Below are 25,560 nucleotides of genomic sequence, written 5' to 3' on the forward strand. Positions count from 1 at the left end.
CCAACAACTCTCGCGACTCCTCCACCATTCCCTCTTTTTCTTCCTTCTTATTCATTTCTGTATTTACGTTAATATCCTTCACATCCGCCGCCGCCGCCGCCGCCGCCGCCGCCGCCGCCGCCGCCGCCGCCGCAGAAGCTACCACCACCACCTCGGTATCGGAATCCTTATTGCTTGCCTCACCGTCGGCCTCAAGGATAGGTTCAAGATCTTTGTGCGCCTTCATGTGGAAATTCCGCTTTCTCCGGTGAGCTGCGGTGGTGTTTCCTGTGGCGACGGCGTCGTGTTTCGATTCATTGCATCCCATTGAATTGAATGTGATGGAACTTGGAAGGAATGGAGGAGAGGAGGGATTCTTTTCTCTCTCCCTCTTTCTGAAAGAACAAAAACCTACCCTTCTCTTCTCCGCCTATTAGGTCGGTGTTGTTATCGGGCGTTGAGGAGAATCAATTTAGCCAGCTCAGAGTGATTCATGCAAGCGGGGCCGTTTTTTAACTGTGATTTGATTCTCTACGGTGTATCTTACCTGCGGACCTTCATATGGCAGCTAATGAGTTCTATTCCTGGAGATTGTTCTTTTACAGAAGTATTTTTTTTCGATTCTATGCTGTGAAGACACTCTGGCGGAATAAAAACAACGTTTGGTAAAACTATTTCAGAAATATCCTTAAAACAGAAAAAGAATAGAAACAGGGTTTGACAAACACTTCTATTCTTTAAAGGACAATAATGAAAATTCACTTTTGAACAATGAAATCAGTAATTACAAACATGCTATTATGGTCAAATTTAACTTAAATAAGGAAATAATTTGTTTATGAAATTATATTTTAAAATAATATTACTTAAAGGAAATAATAAAATAGAAGCATAAAGAGTTTCCACATTTATCTTAATAAAAAAACAAAAGTCTACTATTCAAGAAGAAGACACCCACCAATACGTGTTTGTCACGCACGTATTAGTTGTGAGGACGAAGGGAGTAGTTTTGCCTCGCGAGATACCGCCGCAGAAGAGGCGAAACAACGTTTTGCAAGGAGAAGACACCCACCAATACCATGGCCGTGTCCTTGACTCTCAGTCTCTGCCTACAAAATTGGAAGGTGACTTGGGATTTTTTTTTTTTGGGTGAAGGATGGGTAGGGCCCTACTGGTTGGTTTTGGTCTTATTTTGGTGTGAGAATGGGTGAATCTGAAACCAAACCAATAAGGGAAGATTTAGATGAATCTTCAACCGAGTCAGTTTTTCTTATTTGATACAATCAATGTGTATTGGTATTGATACATATCGGCCAATATAATACAAATACCCAAAACCCTGATAGGGGTGGATCCCAACTAGAGGTGAATAGTCTGCACCTCACAATGAATGTGGTGCTTAGAAGATCATTCGCTCGCGTTAAGGATTTAGCCTTCACAATAAATAAAATAAAAGTGTTATATCTATAAAACATTTTAACTAAGCCCCCATGGGACTTTAACCACAATTACTAGAGAGATCGGGTGAACGGAGTTTTTTATATGGGGGGAGGGGGAGAGAAGGGTGCCGCAAAGAGACAACCCCATGACCTCCTTGGAGCTCACACTCTACTACTAGGGCACTAACCAACTTTGCTAGCAATTGTCTTCAGCAATCTCTTTGGTGTTTGCAACATAAATCAAACATATGATCAACCTCTCTTGGAAAGTGATGCCATGAAACACCCAAACAAATGTTTGTTGATTATTGGATGGGACTTTGTGAGAGGGTCACAAGGGATCATTTAAAACCTTATAGACTATGAAGTTGTTGGAACTCCGGGTTCTAATGTTGGAAACATATAAAAATGATTCTTTTTTTTTTTTTTTTTTTAATAATTTGTAACAGAATGTTTTGCTAAACAGTAAATTTATTTTTTAGTAGAAGTAAAATTATATTATTTCAGATGTGTATTCAAAAGATATGTAGACAATGATAATAATTGAAAACAACACAATCGCAAATATATTTAAAAATAATTTAAAAATTTTCATTTTCCCTTAACTTAATATATATAAATATATATTTTAGATAAGAAAATGATCAACCAAAAGAAGGTTACACGTTTTAAATACATTTATAGAGGTATTATTCCAACGGTTCTGTAAAAATTAACATTCCCACTTAAAGAGCTAATTAATGACCTCTAATTTTTTTTTTTTTTAATTGAATCAAAATTGGTCAACGAAACTACTCATTTGTTCAATATTGGTTTTGCTTTTTAGAAACGGTTAAAGATCTAAACAGACTGAACGATTGAAAAATAATGGTTTAGACCAAAACCTTAAGAATCCAATGAATGAAGACCAATAATGATCCGTAATGGATAAAATCAATCTCGATTTTTGCTTTTGTAACTCCTAAGTGCTCGAATCAAGACTAATCCACTATATAAATATAAAAATAGACAAACCCCAAGGGGTTAGTACAGCTGATTTGGAAGGAACATGAAACTACACCTCAGAAAACGAGGTCTCCGTAGAACACTACCCATGCCCAGATTCTCAAACACAAATTGGTGTGAAAAGATCTCACTGCTCACTGCCCCCAACATAACATGGGGTCTGTCTCTTTCACCTTCTCTCTCTCTCCTTCCTTCTTTGGTTATAGGAGTAGAGAGAGTTCTGGATCAGTAGCCATGGATGGATGACGATGGATTCTTCTTCGTTCACGTTCGATATATATATATATCCTTATCAAGAATCTAACAGAATGGGTGCGCGTGAGAGGATGAGGTCAGAATCCCTGCAAAATCCATTAATACATTATCTCATTCACTACTGCTTTTAATACTTCTCAGAATTGGGAGACCCGTGGCCGTGGGTCGGTCTTCGGTGGGTGCATCTTCAACTCAAAATTGAGAATGACTTCAATAACTCTAGATATGCGTGATTGGGAGATGGAGCCCACCACCCTACAAACATTTTTTTTTCTGGTACATTAATTAGGGAAAAGATTGCCCTTCGTACGTGGCCCTTGCGTCACATGGAGGTCAATGAGGGGTGCATACGCGAATGAACAAGGGATGGTTTTCTGGATTTGATAGAGGTAGGGATGTGATCAGCAAGTGTTTATTTTCCCTTTTTTTTTTTTTTTGGATTGAGCTCTAACCGGCTGTGTAGCATACATTAGTGTGCCTCTATCTCTCCCCTTTTTTTCGTTTTTTGGGGAGAGGATTTACCATGTTGTTGGAGTACTAATTCTAGTGTATGGGAGCTTAATTACAAATTGTCAAGTAAAAGGAAATTACAAAGGAGGAGGAGGAGGAGGAGAGAGAGAATGTGTGTATGTGAATGAGAAGACAAACCAAGGAATCCGCATATATTGCATACGGATGGCGTGTGTATTTTATTTTATTTTTTTTGTTAAAAAAAAAAAAAAAAGACATTGAATGGTGGGTTTTAATTAGAATAAAAGAGTTCGATCCACGAGTATCAGGTGAGATGTGAGACTAGGGGTGTCAATTCCAAGCCCGCACTGATAGGCCCAATTGAGCTCGACTTGGACTGGCCAGATTGATAAACATGTCAGGCCTAAGCCCATTAGTTTATAAATAGGTAGTACACGGTGTAAGGAGTTAGCCCAATGGGTCTCCTGCCCGGCCCGATACGTTTAGTCCAATCGTTTATATAGGTATTTTTGATTTATTTATTTTTGATAGAATAGGGTATATATTGATATTTTTGTCAATTATTGATTGTAATTAAGTGTAATATATTTTCAAAGTTGTTTACAATTTAACAAAATAAATTAAAGTATCTTAAATCTAAGAAAAGTAAAGACTGTTAAAAGCCCATTTAAGGCTTTATTGGTATATTACTCCATTTAAGGTCCGGTTATAGCCCTATTAGCCCGATTAGGAGAAGCATGGTTAAAACTCGAAACTTGATCAAGCTCGACATGGCATCGACGAAACCAACTCATTCCTTAAATAGGTAGGTCATGGTCCGAGGGTATAGGCCCGTTAGACCCAGCTAGGTCTGACCGAGACCAGCCCAACCCGACCAATTGACACCCCTATGTGAGACCATAGTTAGCAATTCGGCCGAATAATTCGCGAATTATTCGGCCGAACCGAATTTTAAAGAATTTTATGAAAAATTCGGACCGAATCCGAATTTAAAATAAAATTCTTTAAAATTCGCGACTTTTTCAAAAATGAATATAATTCGCGAATAATTCGGACCGAATCCGAATTAAACCGAATTATTCGGTCCATTTAAACATTATTTAAAAAAAAAAACCAAAAATAAAAAATAAAAAAATAAAAAAACAAATTTTTTTTTTTTAAAAACCCCAATAAGATTTTTTGACCGCTTTTTTGACCGAATCCTTAAATTAATCGTCCGAATTATTCCGAATAATTCTCCGTCCGAATAATTCCCGAATCCGAATTTGCTAACTATGTGTGAGACAATGTGGTGGCAGAATTTTTTTCCCTATCACTCAATTAAGAGGGTTTTCTTATATTATTGTGGTGACATACCAAACCTAAGATCAACTGAAGCTCTCTCATTCACAGATAGAATTCTAAAATCCCCCAAATCCCTGAATCTTATTTAAGAAACCCATTAAAATGTGATTTCATGCTACTAGGAAAATGGGATCCCACATGAAAAATAAAATGATCTCGGTTTCTCCATTTTTTTTTTTTTTTATTTATTTAGATAGTCACTATCCTAACATTTTATCGCACCTTATATACGTTCTCTCTTATGCTATTTGTTCATACAATTCTCTCCCTTAAAGAGACATTATGATAAGAAGAAAGTTTTCCGCACCATGGGTTAATAGAATCTAGCCACTAGAGTATTATTATTCCCTCTATCCCTATTATAGGAAGTCTGAGACACCCCGAAGACTATTCTAAGAATCTCATCCAACCACTATGTTTATGATTTTAGGAATCCATATTATGTCTACCAAGAAAATAAGGAAACGAGATGAAATCAGGCGTACTAACAGATCCACATTGATAATGATGAATCCACTTGAACCCTAGAATTTTTACAAACGATATTAATGTTGATACCATGAACTAAATCCATAACCAAAAATGGATTAATAATTTGAATTGGATTTATGGTATAGTAATGCACTAATGCATGTGCATGTATGTTTATGTAAATAACTTCATGAAGATGACTAAAAACCTATGATCAATGATCTGGTAGAGAGAGAGAGAGAGAGAGAGAGAGTATAGTTCAGAATTTGGTTGCTTAGGGCCGTTGATTTTGGGTTGTGACATCCAACTCCCCAAAGCCACGGCGCCCCTCACTCACTGCCACCGCCCACTTTGAAGATTTTCTTCCATTCTTTTGGATAACCAACGGACGAACCCCTAACTTCTTGTCTTCTTTGAACCAATCACAACTCGATCCCTAACTTCTTGTCTTCTTTCAACCAATCACAACTCGATCTCTTTCTCTCTCCATACGTAGGAATGGGCAAAATAACCATCCCATCTCATGAAACGAAAAAATCTTACTCATATCATTCAATGCCTCCAAACGTATCTCCATTGCTCCATACTGTAGGGCATGCAACTTGATAATGATCTACTTCCGAAATTTAGAAAAATATCTTTGCATGTCGTGACGGTGTTCTTTTACTCCCACCCACAAGGAGTTATGAAATGATCAAGCAAATCCCTTATGGGATGAGGATAATTGCCATGGATCTATATAGGAATTCATGTAAATTTGGCCTATATTTATTAAAATTCTTTTATCTTTTATGTTTTTTCTTTCCTGATATTTTCCTGATTTTGGACTTTTACATCTCTTTCTCCCTTGAATTACCCCTTATTTTCACATATAATATATTCAACTTGTTTCAAATTGATTGGTTCAAAACATGCTTTTACTAATCTAAGAAAACAATCAATTGATCCTTCCATTATTACTTGGTTCAAATGTTGTTTTATTGGCTAAAACTCAAACTCCTCCTTGGCTCTCATATTGTTTTTTATTTTATCTTCTTTTTTTTTTTTTACCTCATCCATCATCAACGATATTATTTATTTGTTATTAATAGTTATTTCTTTTGTCTCATCCATCATCACGAGTTTAATAATCTATTATTTTATCGATATTAGATTGATATTTGTTTCAGCCGATATTAATTCAGATCAGTATCAATCTCAAGGTTTTATTCCCCACTAGAATTGTGACACATAGTTTTAGGTATTAAAAAAATTCATAAAAATATTTGATCTGTATCGTTTTCAACCAATATCGATACAAATCACTTAATTTGGGCAAATCAATACCAACTACTTAAACCATGCCTTTCATTTGTGCCATTCTTCCACAGTGTCATTTTTTTACCAATTAATTTGAAAAAAGTTTGATAAATTACAGGTAGAAAGGAGAGGGGTACCGATACCCGTATCAATTAAAAGGAACAGACCAAGGGTACCGATACCGGATCCGATACCGTGAACTAAAACCATAGCGCTTTATTCCTCACAAAAATTAGGAACTACCATATAAATAAGGGTTGCGCTCAACAGATCTCCCTCTCTAATTTGGGTTCTCTGAGACGTTTCATCATCCATCTTTCCAAATCGGGCAACAAAGGCTTCCCCCTCCCGCTCGTCTCCTCTTTCGTTCCCTTTCAACAATGGAAGCCGCTGCTGCTTATGAAAGTCTCGATTTCGGGAAGATGGAGCACGGGTTCTCTCTCTCTCTCTCTCTCTCTCTCTGTATGTTCTTAATTCTTGTTCTTTCTATTGATGATGTTGGTGCGGTGTGTGTGGTTCATTCAGATGCAAGCATTATCGGAGGAGATGCAAGATTCGAGCTCCCTGCTGCAACGAGATCTTCCATTGTCGTCACTGCCACAACGAGGCTATGGTGAGACGTTCTCTAATTATTTTTCTTGTTTCCTTGATTTTTTCGTTCTTCAAATTCATTACCGTGCGTTTCTCTTTTGATTGTAGCAGAGCACTCTCAGAAACCCTCGTGATCGACATGAACTTGTCAGGCACCTTGTTCAGCATGTAATTTAAATCCTCCGATTCCCTTTTTATTAATTTTTTTTGTTTTGTTATGCTTCTTTGTTTCATTGGTGTGTTTCATACACGTTTAATTCGAGCTGTAGCTGATGAAGGATGGTGTAAAAAAATTTTTTTAGGTCGTTTGTGCAGTTTGTAACACTGAGCAGAAGGTGAGTTTTTTTGGGCTTATATTTCATTACCTCTATCCAAGGGTTAAAGTATCGGTATCGGTCGTTGTATCGATTGGCCAAAATTAAGATACGTATCGGAGGGTATCGTATCGTATCGGAGATACACTAAGATACGCTAAAGATACACACATAAATGGATAGGAAACATTTTTTTAAACACTTTTGCATAAAGAATTTGTTAAAAAAAGCTATTGATAACATGTATTATGCATAAACACTAAATTGAGGGTATCGTACTAAGAATTCAAGGTCTGTAGTTGTCCCATAAATGTAAAATCCTTGTTCCCAACATTGATTTCCACTTTAGTTAGAGAGAAATATGGCTGATAGCAACTTTGGAACAAAAACCTTTCAAAAAATCGTTTTTTTCTGAAAAATTACCCATATTGGTCATTATATGACCGTAGCGCCGATACGTATCGATACTCATGATACGTACCGATATATATATATCGATACTCACCGATACGTGCTGATATATACCGATACGTACCGATCGATACATACCGATACTCATCGATACGTACAAATACATATCGAAATGTACATTTTACCTCAATTTTATATTTTTTCATAGTCGTATCGTATCGATGTGTATTAGTGGTGTATTGATGCATATCGGTATATATTGTAGGATATATATCGATACGAAATGATTTAAAAATTCAATGTATCGTATCGGCCGACTAAATTTAAGATACGTATCGGAGGGTATCGTATCGGTATCGGAGATACTTAAAACCATGCCTCTATATGTTCTGTTTTCCTCTGACATTAATGGTTGGATTTTGGATATGCTCACGGTCTCAGGTTGCTAGGGTCTGTTCCCATTGCGGTATCAACATGGGTGAATACTTCTGTGAAGTGTGCAAGTTCTACGATGATGATGTGAGATAGTTTCATTTTCATGCTTTCCGCTGATTTTTTTTTTTTTTGGTTATCTCGGTGTTACTTGACCAGTTTTTCGGACTCCTAAGTAGTTATGTTTTAAGGTCTGATATTATCTGTTTTCTTTTGTTGCAGACTAGCAAAGGACAGTTTCATTGCGATGGCTGTGGGATTTGCAGGTGAAACAAGTAGTCCACATCCAGTTGTCTTTGATTTTTAGTTTTACATTTGTGTTTTCCTGTGGTCAAGTTAGATACTGATCTGTGTCTTTGGTGGCTTGATCAGAATCGGTGGCCGTGAGAATTTCTTTCACTGTGAGAAGTGTGGTATGCATTATTTCGCTCCCCAACCGTTACATTTTTTTTTTCCCTGGCTTTCTTTGTTACTGTAAATGGAAAATTAGCATGGTGGAGGGATTTCATCAGTTTTCCTCAACTCTTAATCACATTATATAGAGAAAACACATTCTTTAGAGACAAACAAAGCAATCCTTTTCACTCTTTAAATTTGCTAAATATTACATGGTATGTTCTATCAACACTTATCCTTGAATTGCTTGACAGTTCAATCTCCCTAGAGCTTAGGGTTATTAGTGATGCAGCTCTGCGATGGAATTAGTTGCTATCTTTTGACTTGATTTTTATTTACTTCCTTTATTGGTTAGAGATTAGATTAACAATCTTTTATTTAGATTTGATTTTTATTTTAGTTGCTATCTAGGTTTAGTTTCCCTTTTTAATTAGCTTCCAAAATTATGTCATTATTTTTCTTTAAATAGCCCTGTAATGGAGAAGAACTCAGTTTTTAGATTTGATGAATAGAAACTTGGTTGAAAATTTATTTGATTTTGAAACCATGGCTGCCGACCCCTTTTTTCTCCCTCTCTGAAATCTTCTAATATCTTCTTTTCCCTCTCCTATTTTCCTCTTTAGTTCTTCTTCTTCATCTCCATTACTTTCTCCTTTATTTCCTTTTTTTTTATTTTCTCAACTGCTGGATACTGTTCATCGTCTCTGCTGGGCGGTGATACCTAACACAGAACAAGAGCTTGTTGCATCCTTATTCTGTATCAGTTGATTCTGAACTGTTGGTCGAAGGCTCCTACCTTGAAGGCGATTCAGACCCTAGAGGATCACTTCCAGAGTCCTCTGTGGTGGGTTACAAGACTGGTTTCAGGTCTGAACCCTAGGCTGTCGCCAGGTCCTTTTTTCAGGTTCCTCCCGCAGCCTTCCAACCTGCAGATTCCGAGGTTAGTTTTGTGGGTTTGTTAGAGCACCTCCTTGGGAATCCTCGCTTGAAGTTTCAGAGCAAATCGAGACCTGTAGAGGAACTTCTATTGATTTGAAGCTGTCCAACCTTTCCGCCCCTGTTTTGGATCCAAGGAAGAAGAAGAAAGACTCGTGAGTTGTGGTTTAAAACCCTTTAATTTGGTTTTTCCCATTATACCCCTCAAACCCCTTGATTTGTGTCCTTTAGTATTTGTTCTTTTGTGTAATAGTCCCGCTTTTGTTTTACCTCCATATTAATACCCCTTCCATTCCACCTTTATTTACTACTTACCCATGCCCAATAATTGCTTTCAAGACTACCCCTGCTCTATAATTGTAATCCCCTTCATATCCCATCAGTTACTTTAACCTACTTTCCTCCTTTTAAGATCCCTTTTATTTACAAGTATGCCAATCCTTTCTAGGTTTCTTGTAATTACTAAACTGCCACCTCCTTTTAGCTTCAGTTAATTACAGAACTGCCATTACTCCTTATATTTTGAATTTACTAATTTACTGTGGGCCCTAAGCGAACCGATTTCGATCATTGGAATTCGGTTCCGCATCAATTAGTTAACAATACTAGCAGACAGATTGAGCTCTTTTGGCTCTATTTCCTGCTGTGTCATACAAATGGGGATTACGTTTGTTTGTGTCTTCGATGGAAAGGTTGCGACTAAGGCCAGACCTATTAGTGTGCATCCAAACTTTTTTAATGTGTTTAGAATAGATAGAAGCATCAACCACAACTACCAATTTCATCTTTTATCTAGATTTAAGATCTAAAATAGCCAAGTTTTCTCCTTCCAATGAACTAAAAGCTTGCATCTTACGTTTTCTATGGGCGCATACAATCTTTTTTTTTTTTTTTCGAGGAAAAAAAATTTTGTTAAGCAGAGAGGAAGTTAAATACATCATTCTAAGAACTGAAATTTGAAAAGTGAGATTGCTTTGTCATGACCATATATGCTATCCTACGCTTTTGTAGTACCTCTTCGTTACTGGGCCTAAGACAAAAAGGAGGCACATACAATCTTTAGAATTTAAAAGTCCAAATCATATAATTCTCTGTTGTTAGGGATCAATTGCTGGGTTCAGTCTTTTGTTAGAAAATTAGGCACGTATTTACCTCATTTTGTAAAATACAAGTTAATCTTAAAATTGATTTAACAAATTCTATAGCCAATTTCCACCCCCACCTTTGTTAATAAAATAAAGCATGAGAGTAAAACAAAAACTGAATTAGTCAACTAACTTAGATCTATGGTCTAGAAGCCTGTCAGGCATGATATGCTGACTAATGACTAGGTTTGGCCAGTTACTATATATTCATTGACTAAATGAAGCAAAAGTTAGCCCCACTGGCTAGTGACAACAATCCAAGGTACTCCATGGTCAAGTATATATCAAGTTGTCCCAGCCAATGTGAATCATTAGTTGTTTCTCCTGGAGATTATTCAGAGATTGAGGGTTAAAATCCAACCTTTTTTAATTGATGCAGAAGGATCTATCATCTTAATCTTCATTTAGGATGGAGAAATATTGGGTTTCATTTGATACATCCTAATTTATTTATGTACTGTGGAATTGTTGGTCTTCCTTGCACCATACGATGATACGAGACCATTTTAATCAGCTTTCCCTCACCTCGTCACATACTGGTGCTACCACAAAATTGTCTGTATGCAATGGTATATTCACTGCATTGTACAGTACACATGTCCTGCTTATGTGCATGTGACTGTGCAGAACAGTGCCTGTGGTGCAAGTTTAGTTTTATTCTCATTAAAGAAAAGAAAAGAAAAGAAAAGAAAAGAAGAAATATATATGTGGCTACCCTCCACCACTCAAATATTGTACTGCATAAACTCAAAAGTAACTTTCAGATTCCCCCTGTTAATATTTTGTAAGAGTACAGGTTCTTGCTATGCGGTTAGTCTACGTGATAATCATCTGTGTGTGGAGAACTCCATGCGACACCACTGTCCAATCTGTTATGAGGTTTCAGTCCTACCTGTTCATTTTTTCCTTTTTAAAAAGTTCTCAAGCAATTTTTACCTTAGCTTTGTGCATTATGTGGCAGTATCTTTTTGACTCACTGAAAGAGACAACAGTTATGAAGTGTGGACACACAATGCACATGGAATGTTATTGTGAGATGATGAAGCATGATCAGTAAGTTCCAGTAATACCTTGGATTAGTTTCATTTTTGTCCTGTTTAATGGCTACATGATGACTTGTGCATTTAGACCCTAAGCAGCTTTGTGATTTTTTAACCAGATATTGTTGTCCCATATGCTCAAAGTCGGTCATTGACATGTCTAAAGCCTGGAGGAAAATCGATGAGGAGGTATGGGGTTCTTGATTATTTTCTGGCCTTTGTAAAACATTGGTAGGGTAAACATTTTTCTTGTGTATCAGTCTATGTTTCACAGAGATCATTGACAATCTTCTCCAAACTTATTTATCAATAGGTGGTTTTGACTGCTTTCATATCATTTTAAGAATGAACATTGATATATACTATAGTGTAAAACAATCATACTGTACTCAGGAAGCAGCTGGGCTGCTTTAACCATCTTAGATTCGTAATAGACAATATTGCTGCTTTTGGTAGGCTAACGGGCTTGTTAGTTTTAGTTTCTCCTTTTGGTGTAGTGATTTCTAGTTCGGGAATTCAATATAGCCTAGATGTGCTACAGGGGATAGTGTTTTGAAACTTCTTTTTTGTTTTTGGGTTGGGGGGGGGGGGGGAGAAGGGGGTGACATGGGCGGTTTAGAAACTTTTAAACATTTTATCTGGAATTAAGTTTGCCTTATACTTACTTTTGTCAAGTAGATTAAATCTTCTTTTTTTCACATTTCTTTATCTTTGCACAAATCAACTAATGGTTCCTCTTAGTTTAAAGCATTTGATATTGGATTTGCCCCATTTATTATTTTGTTGACTTTGGTGAAATTGCCACCTTTTCAGGTTCAAGCAACAATCATGCCTGAAGATTACCGGTACAAAAAGGTGCTTACTTCTTGTTATACTTTTCTCAATTGACTTGGATGCCAGTTTAGAATACCTCAATACTCTGTCCTGTTATAGACATTTGATTCATCAATTCAAAGATGCAGTAACAATGATAAAAAGATGGTGCTATGTTATATGGTGATGCACTGGCTAATATAGAGCAATCAAGTTGTATATAGTATCAAAGATAGTGTTGTGAGGCTTATACTGGTGCTGTTTTATGCATTGAGAAGTGATTTTCTGTTGCAGGTGTGGATCCTTTGTAACGATTGCAACAATACCACTGAAGTCTTCTTTCACATAATTGGGCATAAATGCAATCACTGCAGTTCCTACAATACACGCACCATATCCCCGCCGCCAGTTCTCCCCTGATGATAAGATTATTTGTATTGGAAGATTCAGTTGTTTATTCTTGGAGGGATATATTCTTCATTTGCTAGCCAAAGGTCAAGTCACCTCTCGATACTCTGTTGTAGGTTTCATCCAAACATGGATCAAAATGGTCTTGTGGGTTTTTGGCTAGTTTATGTACCTTGTTTAGATTGATTGTGTACTCCACCATACCAATACCATTGCTTGCCAATTTTCTTCTGCAAACTGTAAATAGTGGATATGTTCATGGATCATTATTGGGTTCGCTTGGAAAGGTGTAATGACTCTTCAGTTCTTTAAGGCTTATCTAGATTTTCTCTTCACTTGAGCATCAAGGGTGGGGACATAAGAGGAGACCATACCCGCTGAGCTGGTTGGCACCTTAAAGTAAACAAGAAGACTTTCATTGAATTAGCTTCTTATTCCAAGAGGTAGATAAATGTTGTAGGTGGCTTTTTACCATATTTTCAAAATCGTCGCGAAATTCCGCTAGTTTCAGCATGCCCAAGACGAAGTAGGAGGCATAACCTAGAAGTAGCATAAATTTTGCTAATTTCAGTCAAAATCTCAGCAATTTTGTCACAAAAAAGCACTGTTTTGTCGAATTTTCAGCCACCACCTCAGGAAATCGGTCTCATTGACAATTTTCTGAGCCATGCTTTTGATCTTTTGGGTTCCAATTTATTCCAATGTCCAAATCTTCTCTGACGATATCTAGATGAGATTTGCACACCTAACATGAGCGACAGAACAGGAAGATCCGTGGTAGTTATTCATTTGAATATGGTAAAGATTATATTAAAGCTCCACTGGGGCCAAGTTTCTCCCCTCCCATAATTCCAGATGTCTTCATTTTGGTGGTCCCAAGCAAAATATACCAACTACAGGATAAGGTCCTTTTTCTTGCAGTTTGTCCACATTCGAAACATAAACTCTTATCCAAATTCCAAACTGCTTTGGCTTTTGCAGTTACTTCTGGAAAAGGGTCATTGTCACTTCTATCTCCTGAAGGAAAGCCATCAACTTGATGCCATCCCATGCAATAACAAGCAGTGCCCCAAAACAAAGATGACAGAACCCCTTAGATAAGAGTTGGAACCAAGACCACAGCCACAGGAAGATCTAAATTGGCTGACACTCGCAGGAAGATCTAAATTGGCTGACACTCACAGACCTGCTTTACATGCACCATTCCCATGCGCAGAGTAATCATCTTCAAGTCGAACTTACTGGGAGACTTTTTTATTTTTAAGACCAATGCAATGCACCGAGTATTAACGAAGTTTAATGAAAACAAAAAACAAAAAACAAAAAAAACAAAAACAAAGATATATCAGTCACATCTCAGGGCAAAATCAGAAAGAAAATATAACACAAGAATTTGTGTTGATGACATATTTATTGGATTTTCACTAACCTAACCGGTTGGTCCAGTGCTCGGTTTTTAACACAAGGTATGAAATAATAAAAAATATACATAACAAAGGAAGCTTATCCTCTGACCTATAATAAGGCCAACTCTCTCTCTCTCTCTCTCTCTCCACACAAAAAAATAGAAAAATGGGAAAGAGGAACAAAAATGTAAGAGCTTTTACCTCCCCATACACCTTATGATCTAGCTTCATGGCCGGTTTATGATCTGTATCAGAATGTATAAGCATCCTTTTGAGCTATACCAGAACTAAAATGAATCAAGTCTCAAGCGCATGGACATTCAGGCAAATCTTTATGCAAAGCTTTCTACCCTTTGACACGAACACCACGCTTATCTTTGTGTGATTTTGATAGGTGACTTGGTGCACGGGCATCAGTAGAGGCACTGTGCTTTTTACGCCTTGGAGCACCAACCGCAGCAGGATCCACCAATGGACCAGACCAAGTCTGGACTGGTCCTTTGGAATACGATAGTGCCGTGGAACTGAATGGAACATCAGGGGGATCAAAGGAAGAATCAATGTGATGGGAAGTACCCAAAGGAAAGCCAAGTGCTCCATCCTGGTGGGGTGGAGGAAACTTCTCACTCTTGCTCTTAGCATTTGCATGCGAAATGAGACGCCGCCTCTGCTTGGAATTAAACATAGTAATCAAATTTAAACAATAAAATCTGCATTTTCTCTAATAATGAGATGATGGAAAATTAAGTCACGGAAAAACAACAATCACAAAACCCAGCCAAACTATAATGAATATAAAGCTGCATAAGCGTCAAAAGAGGTTCGACATATTATCCATAACTGCATCAAAGTAACGAGCAACCCAGTACACGAGGCGCCCGCTACTGCAGGGTCTGGGAGGGGCAAATGTATGCAGCCTTACCCCCTGGCTTCCCAGGAGAGGCCTTTTCCAAGTTTTGAACCTGTGACCAACAAGTTGGAACAGTGTAATTTAACTGTGGTGCCACAGGTTCGTCCACTGACGCTTAACCCAACTGGACCCGACCGATAATGCCAAAATATACCATCGAAGTGGCCAAAATGTACCACTAAAATGATACCGAAATATGTTCCATTTTGGTAAGAAAATCGAAACATTGAAGACCCCTCAATTTGCAAGCCATTTCGTTTCGTTAAGGGTTGAACCAACAAAATGGGTTTAAAGGAATATGCTACAGATAAGCAACAATACATGCAAAACTGCTAAGAGTCTAAAAGACCAATCAATGTCAAAGACAGAATTTGAGAAAATTGAAGAAAGAAGACTGGAACTTGAAGACAAGGTAGAAGAAGCAGGTTTATTCTTCCCCCTCTTCCGATCAATGGTGGCAACAGCAGTGGCTTCTGCTGCATTTACTGGTGGCACCTATTTCTGCTGCTGCTGCCTCTGTGATTTCTTCTTATTCCATAATGGTAGAAGCTGCTGTTGCAACCCCCATTTCCCCTTCCCTGGATCTGGCAGCAGCTGCTTCTATACCCTTCTTCCACTTCTTTTGGGGATGTTCTCAGCAAACGAAGCCTTGGTTTGGCGAAAATGAAAAACACAACTGTCTCAAGCTGTATCGAGTAGTATCAACCGTTTTGACATAATACCAATTGACAGGTACGCAGTTATAAATTTCCATAACTTATGCATCAGTATCGTCTCTTAAGGCAAGACTCGATATGTATTAGACTGATATGGTCGATACATATTGATACTTAATACCTTGATCCTATGTTCCCTTGAGTGCAACCATTTCTGATTCTATTACATTTCTATTTTTGCCACTCATCCATCCTAACATCATCATCTCAACAATACCGATTATAATCATCCATCAATCTGATTAACCATCCTCACCACTTTCCAATCTAATTTATGAGCAAAATCATCCAAATTAATAGCTACAGTTGCGAATCTTTCTAACATAAATTGAACTGATTTTAGTGATTTGCTAGAAATCACTCCCTTCTACAACTCAATACTGTGGCACATGATTTGTCCCCATGACTTATCCTCTACCACCCCCCCCCAAAAAAAAAAGACCCCATGCTATCAGGTGAAACTTTGACTACCTAAATTGCCATCTCGTCCTATAGCTTTTTCGCAATTTTCAGTCACCTCAAAAGCTTCAACTTCAAAAAATGTTTCTATGAGAACACAATACAACCCCACTTACTGCTTTCACAGCTTCTGTTTTTACAATTAAATAGTGTCCAATTTCACTTGTTCTCCATTTCCTATCCTCCCACCTATCTTTGGACAAAAAAAGTATCCATTGCCTTCAGACTTGCTTCAATACCCCCAATGTGAGTTTGAACCCATGGTCACTCAGTTCTATAATATCCCTTCACAATTTCTTCCTTGACGTTTTCCCTATATGGTTAATGGTCATCCAAAACTTTCTCATTAACAAAAAATATACATAACTGGAGCTTGAAGTGGAATAAAAAACAACTGTAGGGCTCCCTCATCCCTATAAGTTGCAGTGGGATATATTGGCTTCTAGGCTGCAGATGAGGAGCCTTTTTGTGTTGGTATCTATGCCACCAGATTCATAGTTGTCATGGCGGTTTTGTCTGGATTGACACCTAGGCGCCTTAATTTTTGCCCCCTCCTTGGTTTGCCAAGGCGCTGTGACAACTATGACCAGATTAGATTTGATAATTATATTTCAAAAGATTAGATTTGATAATTATATTTCATTTTTGATCATGTGAAATACAGTAGATGATATAAAAGATTACATAATAAAATTCAGGCTCAGTTTCACTGACCCCACCTGATTTTTCCTCAGTGTGAGTCAAAGTTGAGCCCCATCTATATATGCTGGGTTAGGATTGGGGATATGCAGCCTTCTTCTGGGGCTAGGGCTGACAGCAACCCAGTCCAGCCTCACCTGAATTGCACCTCTGAACAGATTAAGTAGTTGACAGTAATGATTTAGTTGAACTTGATTTTACAGGTACCCTAATCGAGTATAAGTAATCTTATGGGCCTTGGTCTTGGTTGGATTTCTGATTCCCGTCCTCTTCAGGTCACTTTTACCAAGTAAATAGATTTTGTGTCCTAATTGCTACATAAAAGAAATGATTAGTTTTTCATGCTGCAATGTAGACTAATAGTTCCTTTGAAGGTGAATTCTACAACCTGACTAGATTACTAGGTTACTAGGTATACCTCACTTTTTTCTCTTCTCGTCTTCCATAAAATTACTTTCTACTTTCAGCTTTACATTCTCAGGCAACCCATTCTAAACCCATGACCAACTGTTTTCTCGCCCCCTTTCTCCATCAAATCAGGACCACAGCCCTTCCTAAGCTTACTTAAAGCCTAATCAGCCCCATCTGTGACCACCTAAACCCAAGCCCATTGGAAAATTACCATGTAGTTCCTATTTTCCCAGATTTGTAACAGAACCCACTACAGTCCAATAAAAGCTTTTAACCGAGTTAGAATCTCAAGTTGTCAAGAACTTTTCAGGGTTCCTGAGTCTTGACTGAAGTTCATTGAACCTTAGCTCTACATCAAATTCGTAGCAGAGCATTGTCCTCCTGTACAAACTTATTAAATACATCCATTATCACTGCAGAGAGAAATTCAGGAATTATGAACCTTGGTGTGGACCCACCACACTGGGAAATACACTTCCCTAGCCAGATCAAGTTGTCTACTTAGAACTTGATTAAGTTCTCTCCAGGTAGCCTTAGAAGCGCAACTTGGACTGAACTTGGTCTCAACTTTGAACCAAGTAAGAGCAGGGCGTGGTTGGGCTCAGACTCAGTTTGGTTCAAGATCCATCAATTTTGCCAATCTAGGCCCACCTGTTGGCGCCCCTAGCTAGATTTTGTTTTTTATTTAAATCGGTAATAATGCACCCTTGGTAGCATATTATTACGCCTTCTCTCAATAATGACCAGCAGGACTTCCATTTTCTCACCAAAACTATGAAATTTGTGAACTTCTCATGCAAGAAAAATTTTCATTTTAGAACCCTTTCCATGCCAAAAATAGTTGGCAAGGCATCTAGGCGCCTTGCTCACCTAGGCGAGCACCTTGGTCATCTTGTTGGTGTCCAGGCGTCCTTCAACACCTTTGGGTCTCCTACATGCCGTGAAACTATGATGCCAAACAAACACCTATGAGGAAATTCCATTTTTCACTTCTCTTTTCTTTTTCACAATACTTTTTTCTCTTTCCTTACTAAATCCCATGCCAAACAAACATAGCTACAAACGAAAATAGATATAACTTGCAGGAAATTGGGGCAAGCCAATGACAGAAGCCAAGTTAGAACATGGAGAGAAATTTCACCAATGTCAACCACAGTAACAAATAGAAAAATATGACGAAATAAAACAAATGGGAGATAAAAATTATCAAGAATGATGTATAGACTATTCAGAGAAGCCTGTGAGGCACGTAAGAAAAGAGACGAATGGAACTCAGATAGGAAGCACCCCCATAGAGGAAGTGTAAACATCTAAAAAAGGAACTAACTGGAAGAGTTCAAAACTGCAATTTCATAATCTCATCATTAAGCACCATCAAACATTCAAACCAGGCAAAAAAGCATTTTACTCCTCAAAGAACTCCAACTGGAGCTGCTATATGTAAAATGGGAAAACCACAACAGGAAAGCAACCAGCATTATGTACAATTGGTCCATCTATGGAATAAAAAGGATTGTAAATGCCATTATATACAAATCAGCATACAGCCATTCATGTATCTATCTAATAGAGAACCACAACTAAACAACTGTTTTTGATAATTTAAATCTCACCCAGATGCTCTTGTCCCCAACGACCATTAATAATTAAGACCATCTTCCATGCATTCATTTTCAGAAAACAAATAAAATTATAAAGCCTACGGTATGTTGTTTTTCAGCAAATTCGCAGAGATGGTAACCATAACATACAGACAAAAGGAAAATGACAGTTGGAAGAAGCAGCATAAGACATACATCAAGATTGGTTTGAAGCTCAGCATTGGCTTCCGGAGCAGGGTATGCTCTTACAGCTCTATCACGTGCACGAGGTTTCTTCACAGCATCACCATTGGCTTTGCCAGCAGCTCTCAGCCTAAAAAATATGATCCTTGAATCAGGTCGCTCTTCATTTTAAACACACAAACACACACACACACTAGTGTACTATTCATGCAATCTTAAGAAAGCTTGGAGAATGCAACCCCAAAAGAAAAGAGTATCCCTTATTACAGGTTTCTCCTTCATCCCCACAAATATATGCCATGATGCACTTAAAGGCCTATATGTAAAGACAGACTCCTGCTGTAACCGTGTCATATTTGTTGCTTATTTGAACAGAATTTCTATCTCAAATAAATGGAATGCAATGGTTAATTCCGCACCGAGGGAGGGGGTCCTTTCATGAGGTTACTACAACTAGCAATTTCTATTTCTATTTCTATTCGTGATGATTTCCAGACATAAAATTACATCTTCTACATATAGAACAGAATTACTATAAATATCTAATAACAAAAGAGTGTGCTTACATGAATTCACACCCATGAGAAATAAAAATATGAAGATATTATATAAACAAATTTTTTTCCTCCATTGAGTTTCAAGGTACCAAGAGAATGCCAGAAGGCAATGGGCCCTAGAAAAAGCACAGAATAAGGAAATCTAAAAAGATTTGACGACTGAGACTGTAATAAAATAAATAGCCATAAGTAAGAGTAAAATGGTGGAACCGAAATTTTGAAGCTACCCAAAAAAGTGGGGATGAGGGTTTCATGATCCATAAACAGGGACTGACCATCAATGGAGGAAAAGCTAACTGGAATAAAATCACATAATTTGATAACTATATCAGGCACAGAGATATCACAAATGAATTTGAAAGAAATTTCAGTTCCAAGGAAAAGCTTCACCCAAAAAAATCAATATATATCGAGAAACAAAATTAACTTTTGAGTCACATAATTCCTTTTTAGCATATACATTGCATGCAGAATTTTGAGGGCTGATTACCTTCTAGCTTCTTCATCCCGCAATTTAGCATCCATTTCCTTACTTGGAGGATATTTTGGAAGGCTTGAAGGCTCACACGCATAAGGTTTGGTTGTGAAGAACTGCAAAACAAAAACCAAGTGGTTCACTGAAGGGATTATATATAAAAAACTTAGTAGAATGGGATTTAAATCAAATTATCACTCTGATAGGAATTCAAGCATAAATTTCTGGAAACATAAAGATGGAACTCAATTTTCCCATTTGAACAGTAGAGTTAAGTCAAGTCAAATACTAGCTGAAGCAGAATTCAGTCATACAACCAAATCAGTTTTTACTATTTTTTGCTATTTCTGACTAAAGCACAATTCTCAGTTAAATCAAAACACATGGCAGTTTAAATTCCAGGAAAGCAGTAAATATGCTTACAATCCCTATAAAAAATGTTTCTGTAAACTTACCCCCGAAACCAATCCTAAGAATGATTTTATCCAAAAGATTCACACCAGATACTATCAACCCAAAAATACGGATAACATCACAAGTTAAAAGATTTAGTAGTCAGTAGTCACTGTCTCCTTTCTTCTTCATGAACAACACGGTAGTATTTTTTATATATATCTGGTTTTCAGAGACAGCTGATCTACGTTCTAATCCATTTTATAGGCGTCATTTTTTTCTTTTTAAATTTAAGAAAAGATAGAAAGAAAAATACAAATTAATAGGTCTCAGTTCTAAGGGATGAAATTACAAGGAATATTCTGATTAAAGTCGTGCATGAATGTATCTCCCCACCCAGTGCGTGTGATCAAATTAATTCCGATGGCTGTTAGAGCAACGCTGGCTCCAGAGGCATAGATGGGGTTATAAGAGATAGATCACACACACACACACACACACACAATTATTGTTGACGTGGCTATGTTAGGGATGAATTACTTTCACTTTGTGCTCCTCTAAAGCTGGCAATTAGAGAAAATCACAATTAAATCATAGCATAAGATGATTCACCAATTGTGTTTGGCTGGTTTCAACAAAATGGTGTATACCATGGAATTTTTTTCTTCTTTTCCCTGATGGTAAAATATGTGAAAATAGATAGTGACTCGGCCCGGATGCCATGGAGATATTTCACGTTTCCCGTTAGATTTGTTGTTTGATCTCCACCCATTTCAGTTTTATCTGATTGGAGGCTAAGATCAGATAATTCTGTTCCCGATGATCTTGCTAGGCATGTTGATAGGCCAAGATTTGTTGTCGGGGTCGATATTCCTCTATGACATTTGTTTTAATATAGCTCTTTGAGTTTCTTTTCTGGTTCGGGTTCAGGGGATTCTGATCCCTTCCTTATTATTGTTGTAAATAATTCTACTTCTGTGGATAAATTTGTTACTTACCCCTCTCCCCCTAAGAGAAGGATAAAGGGAGAGAAAACTTCTTTAAAGATCCTCCAAAGAACCCATTTGCAAAAGAGTTTCCACCATCATACACACCAGTGTGGGTGATCCAAGCCCCCTCCCATTGCAGGATCAAGTGAGACCACATGGTACCTCAAATCCAAAACTAAGGAGAATCTAGTGCAAAAGAATCAAATTGGACATTCAAGAGAGAGAAATTTGATGGATTCCACAATATTCATTAGCAGCTTGCCTTCCCTACCCCAAGCATCAGGAAAAAAAAAAGTTCCCCAAAAAATGTGTCAGTTTCTTGGATATTCTTAATTGAGCTATGGAGTATGGACAGCAAAAGTAAGCTATAAGGGAAGCGGAGGGGAATAGGAAGAAATCATATGTACTGCTTGAAAAAGACATAGCTTCAACAAGTCCCAATAGGTAGAAGCAAAACATATGGGACTTGCCAGAGATACATGGTACGTTTCCAGTGATAATACTTACCCCTCCCCTGTGAGCAATCAGTAATCACTTAAATAAAAAGAAGAACACCCTTACACTATAGAGGCTCAAACACAATCCACTGCACACAGATCATAAGCACATGGATGTATGCACTAATTCACAATGCACTTCAATAACAAGAGAACAAATACTTCCAAACCATCCTGATCTGTTATGATAAAACCAGTTTTTTACCTGAAGGGGGAGAAGGGGGAAAGAGTTTGTTGCATTCTCACCACACAAACTGGACAAATACAAATGCACTAAAGGAATTCTGAAGAACACAAATGTTCGTATTTGACTTTCTGACAACTCAAAGACCAATCAAGCAAAACATGAAATTAGACCAAAGATATGGGGTTGATCGCCTAGCTTGCAAAAAGGGAGATAAATAACCATCCATAATAGATGCTGCATTACAGAATCACAACTATTGCAAAAACAAAAAACAAAATGGAAACTTACCTCACTATTCAATGCATCTGTAGCAGTTAAACGTTCAGCTGGGTCAATAGCAAGAAGAGTATCAATTAGTGGCATCGATGATGGTGGAAAGTCCTTAAAAGTTTCTGCTATGCATCTTTTGTATGGTTGTTGGGGCTTAAATATGGTTGCATGGGGCAGCTTTGACTTTTTCCAATACTCCTCAGATGGAGAGCCACATAGCTTGAATATTTTGTGCAGTTGCTCAACCTAAATATCAGAAGAGAAAAAGGTCACTGGCAATTGAGATATTTTAAAAAGACCCCACAATTGCATAAATAGATCAAGGAAAGAATCAAATTCACTACAAACAAGACAAACCAGTACAAGATATCAAAAGCATTGGGACACCACATTCAAAATCAGTGCTAAATTGCTTATGCAGCAGTTTGAACATTTCCTAGCAAACATATAAGCATGTGTCATTAAAAATTCCCTTCCAATGCATGTGTCTTTCCCTGTCAAAGTATAAGAGTACATCTCAAGACACACCATGTACAAATTTAGTCTCACTATATCTTCAAACACGTAAAAGCATTAAACAGCTCCAAAAATACAATACAGTAAATCTTCTCAAATTACATCCATTTGAAACAAAAAAAACATAACCCTGCATTCAGCAAAAGATTTTCCAAAAATTTGTTTTGCTTTAAGTTCTGAGGAAAAGTGCATGATACTCTTCAGAAGAAACATCTAATACCTCCCAATGAAATTTGAAAGGAACATTTGAAAAAAAAAAGTACATAAAACTACAAGAACAAACTCAGACAGTTCAAGATGGAGCAAACGTCAAAATTACCTCTGTACGCCCTGGCATTATGGGCTTCCCAGCCAAGAGCTCAGCCAGGATGCAGCCTGCACTCCAGAGATCTACACCTACACCATAATCAGTGGCTCCTAGAAGAAGTTCAGGCGGTCGATACCAAAGTGTGACAACCCGACTAGTCATGGGTTGCTTGTGGTTGGGATCAAAGAATGATGCCAGCCCAAAGTCAGCAATTTTAAGTGTTCCTTCATTGTCAATGAGGAGATTAGACCCTTTAATGTCACGGTGTAATACACCGCCATTGTGACAGTGCTCAAGTCCTGACAATAGCTGGTGCATATAACATTTCACCTGCCATTTTGGACAACCAAAAGTAAGGAAGCTGAGGGTGCTTAAAGAATACCGAAGTAAAACCAAAGCTAACCTGAGATTCTGTAAACTTGATCGTCGGGCTAGCAGCAAGTCCAGCCAAATCATGCTCCATGTATACAAATACGAGGTACAAACTACATGACATTCTTGAAGTCACCAAACCTTCCAACTTCACGACATTAGGATGATCAAGTCGCCGTATGATTAGAATTTCTCTAGCCATGAACTTCACACTTTCAGGCTCTAAATTATCGAACCGGACCTTCTTTAGGGCAACAATTTTCCCAGTCAAAGTATCTCTAGCTTTGTATACGTTGCTGTAAGTTCCTTGCCCAATCTAAGAAATATGAGTCAGGGTATCACCATCAGAAACAAAACTAGCTGATTTTATATCTATCTTTTCTCTTTGGGGGGAAGGGTGGAGAGAGCAACTGACATACCTTATCGAGCTTTTCGAAGGTGTCAGCCCGACGAGGAGTCCAACCATTGATCGCCTCACCGGCAACAGCAGAAAGCCAAGAAGGCCACCCAGCAGCGACCTGCTCCCCATGTACATGTTTTGGTGGGTTGCTCAGTCTCGGATTCGGTTTCGACCTTCTCCTCTCCCCACGTGGTCGTTGACTCCCATCCTGATTCTCCTCTTTCTGGTTCTCCCCATTCTGAACCGCAGTGGTCTCGATCGTTGAGAACGATACCTGCAATTTCCTCCCGGATGGAACAGACAAGGTCCTTTCCTTCTCCCTCTCAACCTCCTTCTCCTTCTCCCTCACCTCCGAACCTACCACGGACGAAATCTCTCTTCCAAGCACACACCCCATCTCTCCTATACCGAAGCCTCATCTCTCAACATATTCTACTATCGTCCCCTCCGTCTAATCCCTCCCGATCGTCCAAGAATTCAAAATACAAGCCAACCACCTCCTCATCCAACTCGGAACCCTATAGATCTGCTCCGATCATCCAAATCATACAGAAGCTAAAAAAGAAAAAGGCGCGAAACATAAACCCTAATTCAGTAACCCAAACTTTCTCCGACAAAGCAAAATTTGTAATCATTTGAAATTGCCACAATTTATGGCAGTCAACAACAACCAATTAAAAGGAAAAGGAAAAGCGAAACAGTAAAAAAACTTACTTTTCTATGATTGGCGATCCACCTTTAAAGTTGCAGATGGAGTGAAATGGAGAATGTTACAGAGAGAAACAGGAAGAGGAAAAGAGAGAAAGCTCCGCTTCGTTCGATCTCACTCTCACTAAATCTTCTCGCAGCAGAAGATAAACGGAGCTGAGGTCGTTGAGATAGAGAGAGAATTTCTAAACTGTCTTTCTCTCTCTTCCCTGAGAGAGATCTCCGCTTTTCTGACTCTCCGACAAACGGAAAAACGACGTAAAAGCTTACTAAAATCCAACCACTCCTTTATATATTGTGGCCGGAAATTCCAATCTTCCCCATTTCAAGTCCTTATAAAGTCAAAGCAGAACACACATTTCACACTCACACTTTTTTTCTCCTACCTGTCCCCGACCACTTGGGCCATGCCATGTCATCAAAAATTATCCACGTGGCAAAAAGGGATTGGACCAAGGTGATGTGGATTGTGGAGAAAAAGATAAAGGCTATCATGTCAAGGGTCGGTATTAGAATTATCTTTTCAAACATTAATGGGCTTTGAATAGCGGCCCAGTTAGAGGATTGGAATGAGTTCCTATAAAGGTAAAAGCCCAATAAACAAATACATGAGACAGGTTAAGAAGCCACTAAGGGTGAGTTTGGTTGCTGATGTCCCAACTACTTCATTTAAAATAGAATTTTTATTAATATGGTAACTGTTTTTTAAGGGAAAAAAAAGTTCCCACTCCACTCACATGGGTTTTTTTTTTTTT

At 38.0% G+C, this 25,560-nt stretch overlaps 2 protein-coding genes across 5 annotated transcripts; one reads left to right on the plus strand and one right to left on the minus strand.

Annotated features, from left to right (window-relative positions):
- Positions 1-6,526: 6,526 nt before the first annotated feature.
- Positions 6,527-13,084, plus strand: LOC122091068 (E3 ubiquitin-protein ligase MIEL1-like). Of its 4 annotated transcripts, none has more exons than XM_042660883.1 (12): positions 6,528-6,696; positions 6,789-6,876; positions 6,963-7,022; positions 7,157-7,189; positions 8,021-8,098; positions 8,234-8,277; positions 8,384-8,424; positions 11,285-11,367; positions 11,450-11,541; positions 11,648-11,717; positions 12,342-12,383; positions 12,636-13,084. In XM_042660883.1, the coding sequence occupies exons 1-12, from the start codon at positions 6,644-6,646 to the stop codon at positions 12,759-12,761; spliced, it is 810 nt and encodes a 269-aa protein (XP_042516817.1). In that variant the 5' UTR covers positions 6,528-6,643; the 3' UTR covers positions 12,762-13,084. The 4 variants fall into 4 exon arrangements, with proteins under 4 accessions (XP_042516819.1, XP_042516820.1, XP_042516817.1 ...); XM_042660884.1 differs by having other exon boundaries at positions 6,966-7,022; XM_042660885.1 differs by lacking the exon at positions 7,157-7,189 and having other exon boundaries at positions 6,527-6,696.
- A 1,035-nt stretch (positions 13,085-14,119) lies between these two features.
- On the minus strand, positions 14,120-25,093 carry LOC122091066 (probable serine/threonine-protein kinase At1g54610). Its single transcript, XM_042660882.1, has 8 exons — positions 24,812-25,093; positions 24,117-24,652; positions 23,729-24,013; positions 23,338-23,655; positions 22,521-22,748; positions 20,182-20,282; positions 19,147-19,264; positions 14,120-14,822 (listed from the first exon to the last, which is right to left on the minus strand). Exons 2-8 carry the CDS (start codon positions 24,492-24,494, stop codon positions 14,502-14,504), a joined length of 1,749 nt encoding a protein of 582 aa, XP_042516816.1. The 5' UTR covers positions 24,495-24,652; positions 24,812-25,093; the 3' UTR covers positions 14,120-14,501.
- Between the last annotated feature and the right edge of the window lie 467 nt (positions 25,094-25,560).

This window comes from Macadamia integrifolia, chromosome 10, assembly GCF_013358625.1.
Source record: "Macadamia integrifolia cultivar HAES 741 chromosome 10, SCU_Mint_v3, whole genome shotgun sequence".
NCBI lineage: Eukaryota > Viridiplantae > Streptophyta > Magnoliopsida > Proteales > Proteaceae > Macadamia > Macadamia integrifolia.

Bases quoted from the DNA above. Each gene is read 5' to 3' on its own strand.
- LOC122091066 (XM_042660882.1), bottom strand. From the start codon at position 24,494: ATGGGGTGTGTGCTTGGAAGAGAGATTTCGTCCGTGGTAGGTTCGGAG. The intron at 22,749-23,337 runs GTAATTTTGACG...TCTGATATTTAG, and splicing joins TAATGCCAGGGCGTACAGAG to GTTGAGCAACTGCACAAAAT. The intron at 14,823-19,146 runs GTATGTCTTATG...AATTCCAAGCAG, and splicing joins AGCTTCAAACCAATCTTGAT to AGGCGGCGTCTCATTTCGCA.
- LOC122091068 (XM_042660883.1), top strand. From the start codon at position 6,644: ATGGAAGCCGCTGCTGCTTATGAAAGTCTCGATTTCGGGAAGATGGAG. The intron at 7,190-8,020 runs GTGAGTTTTTTT...TCACGGTCTCAG, and splicing joins TTTGTAACACTGAGCAGAAG to GTTGCTAGGGTCTGTTCCCA. The intron at 11,718-12,341 runs GTATGGGGTTCT...CCACCTTTTCAG, and splicing joins GGAGGAAAATCGATGAGGAG to GTTCAAGCAACAATCATGCC.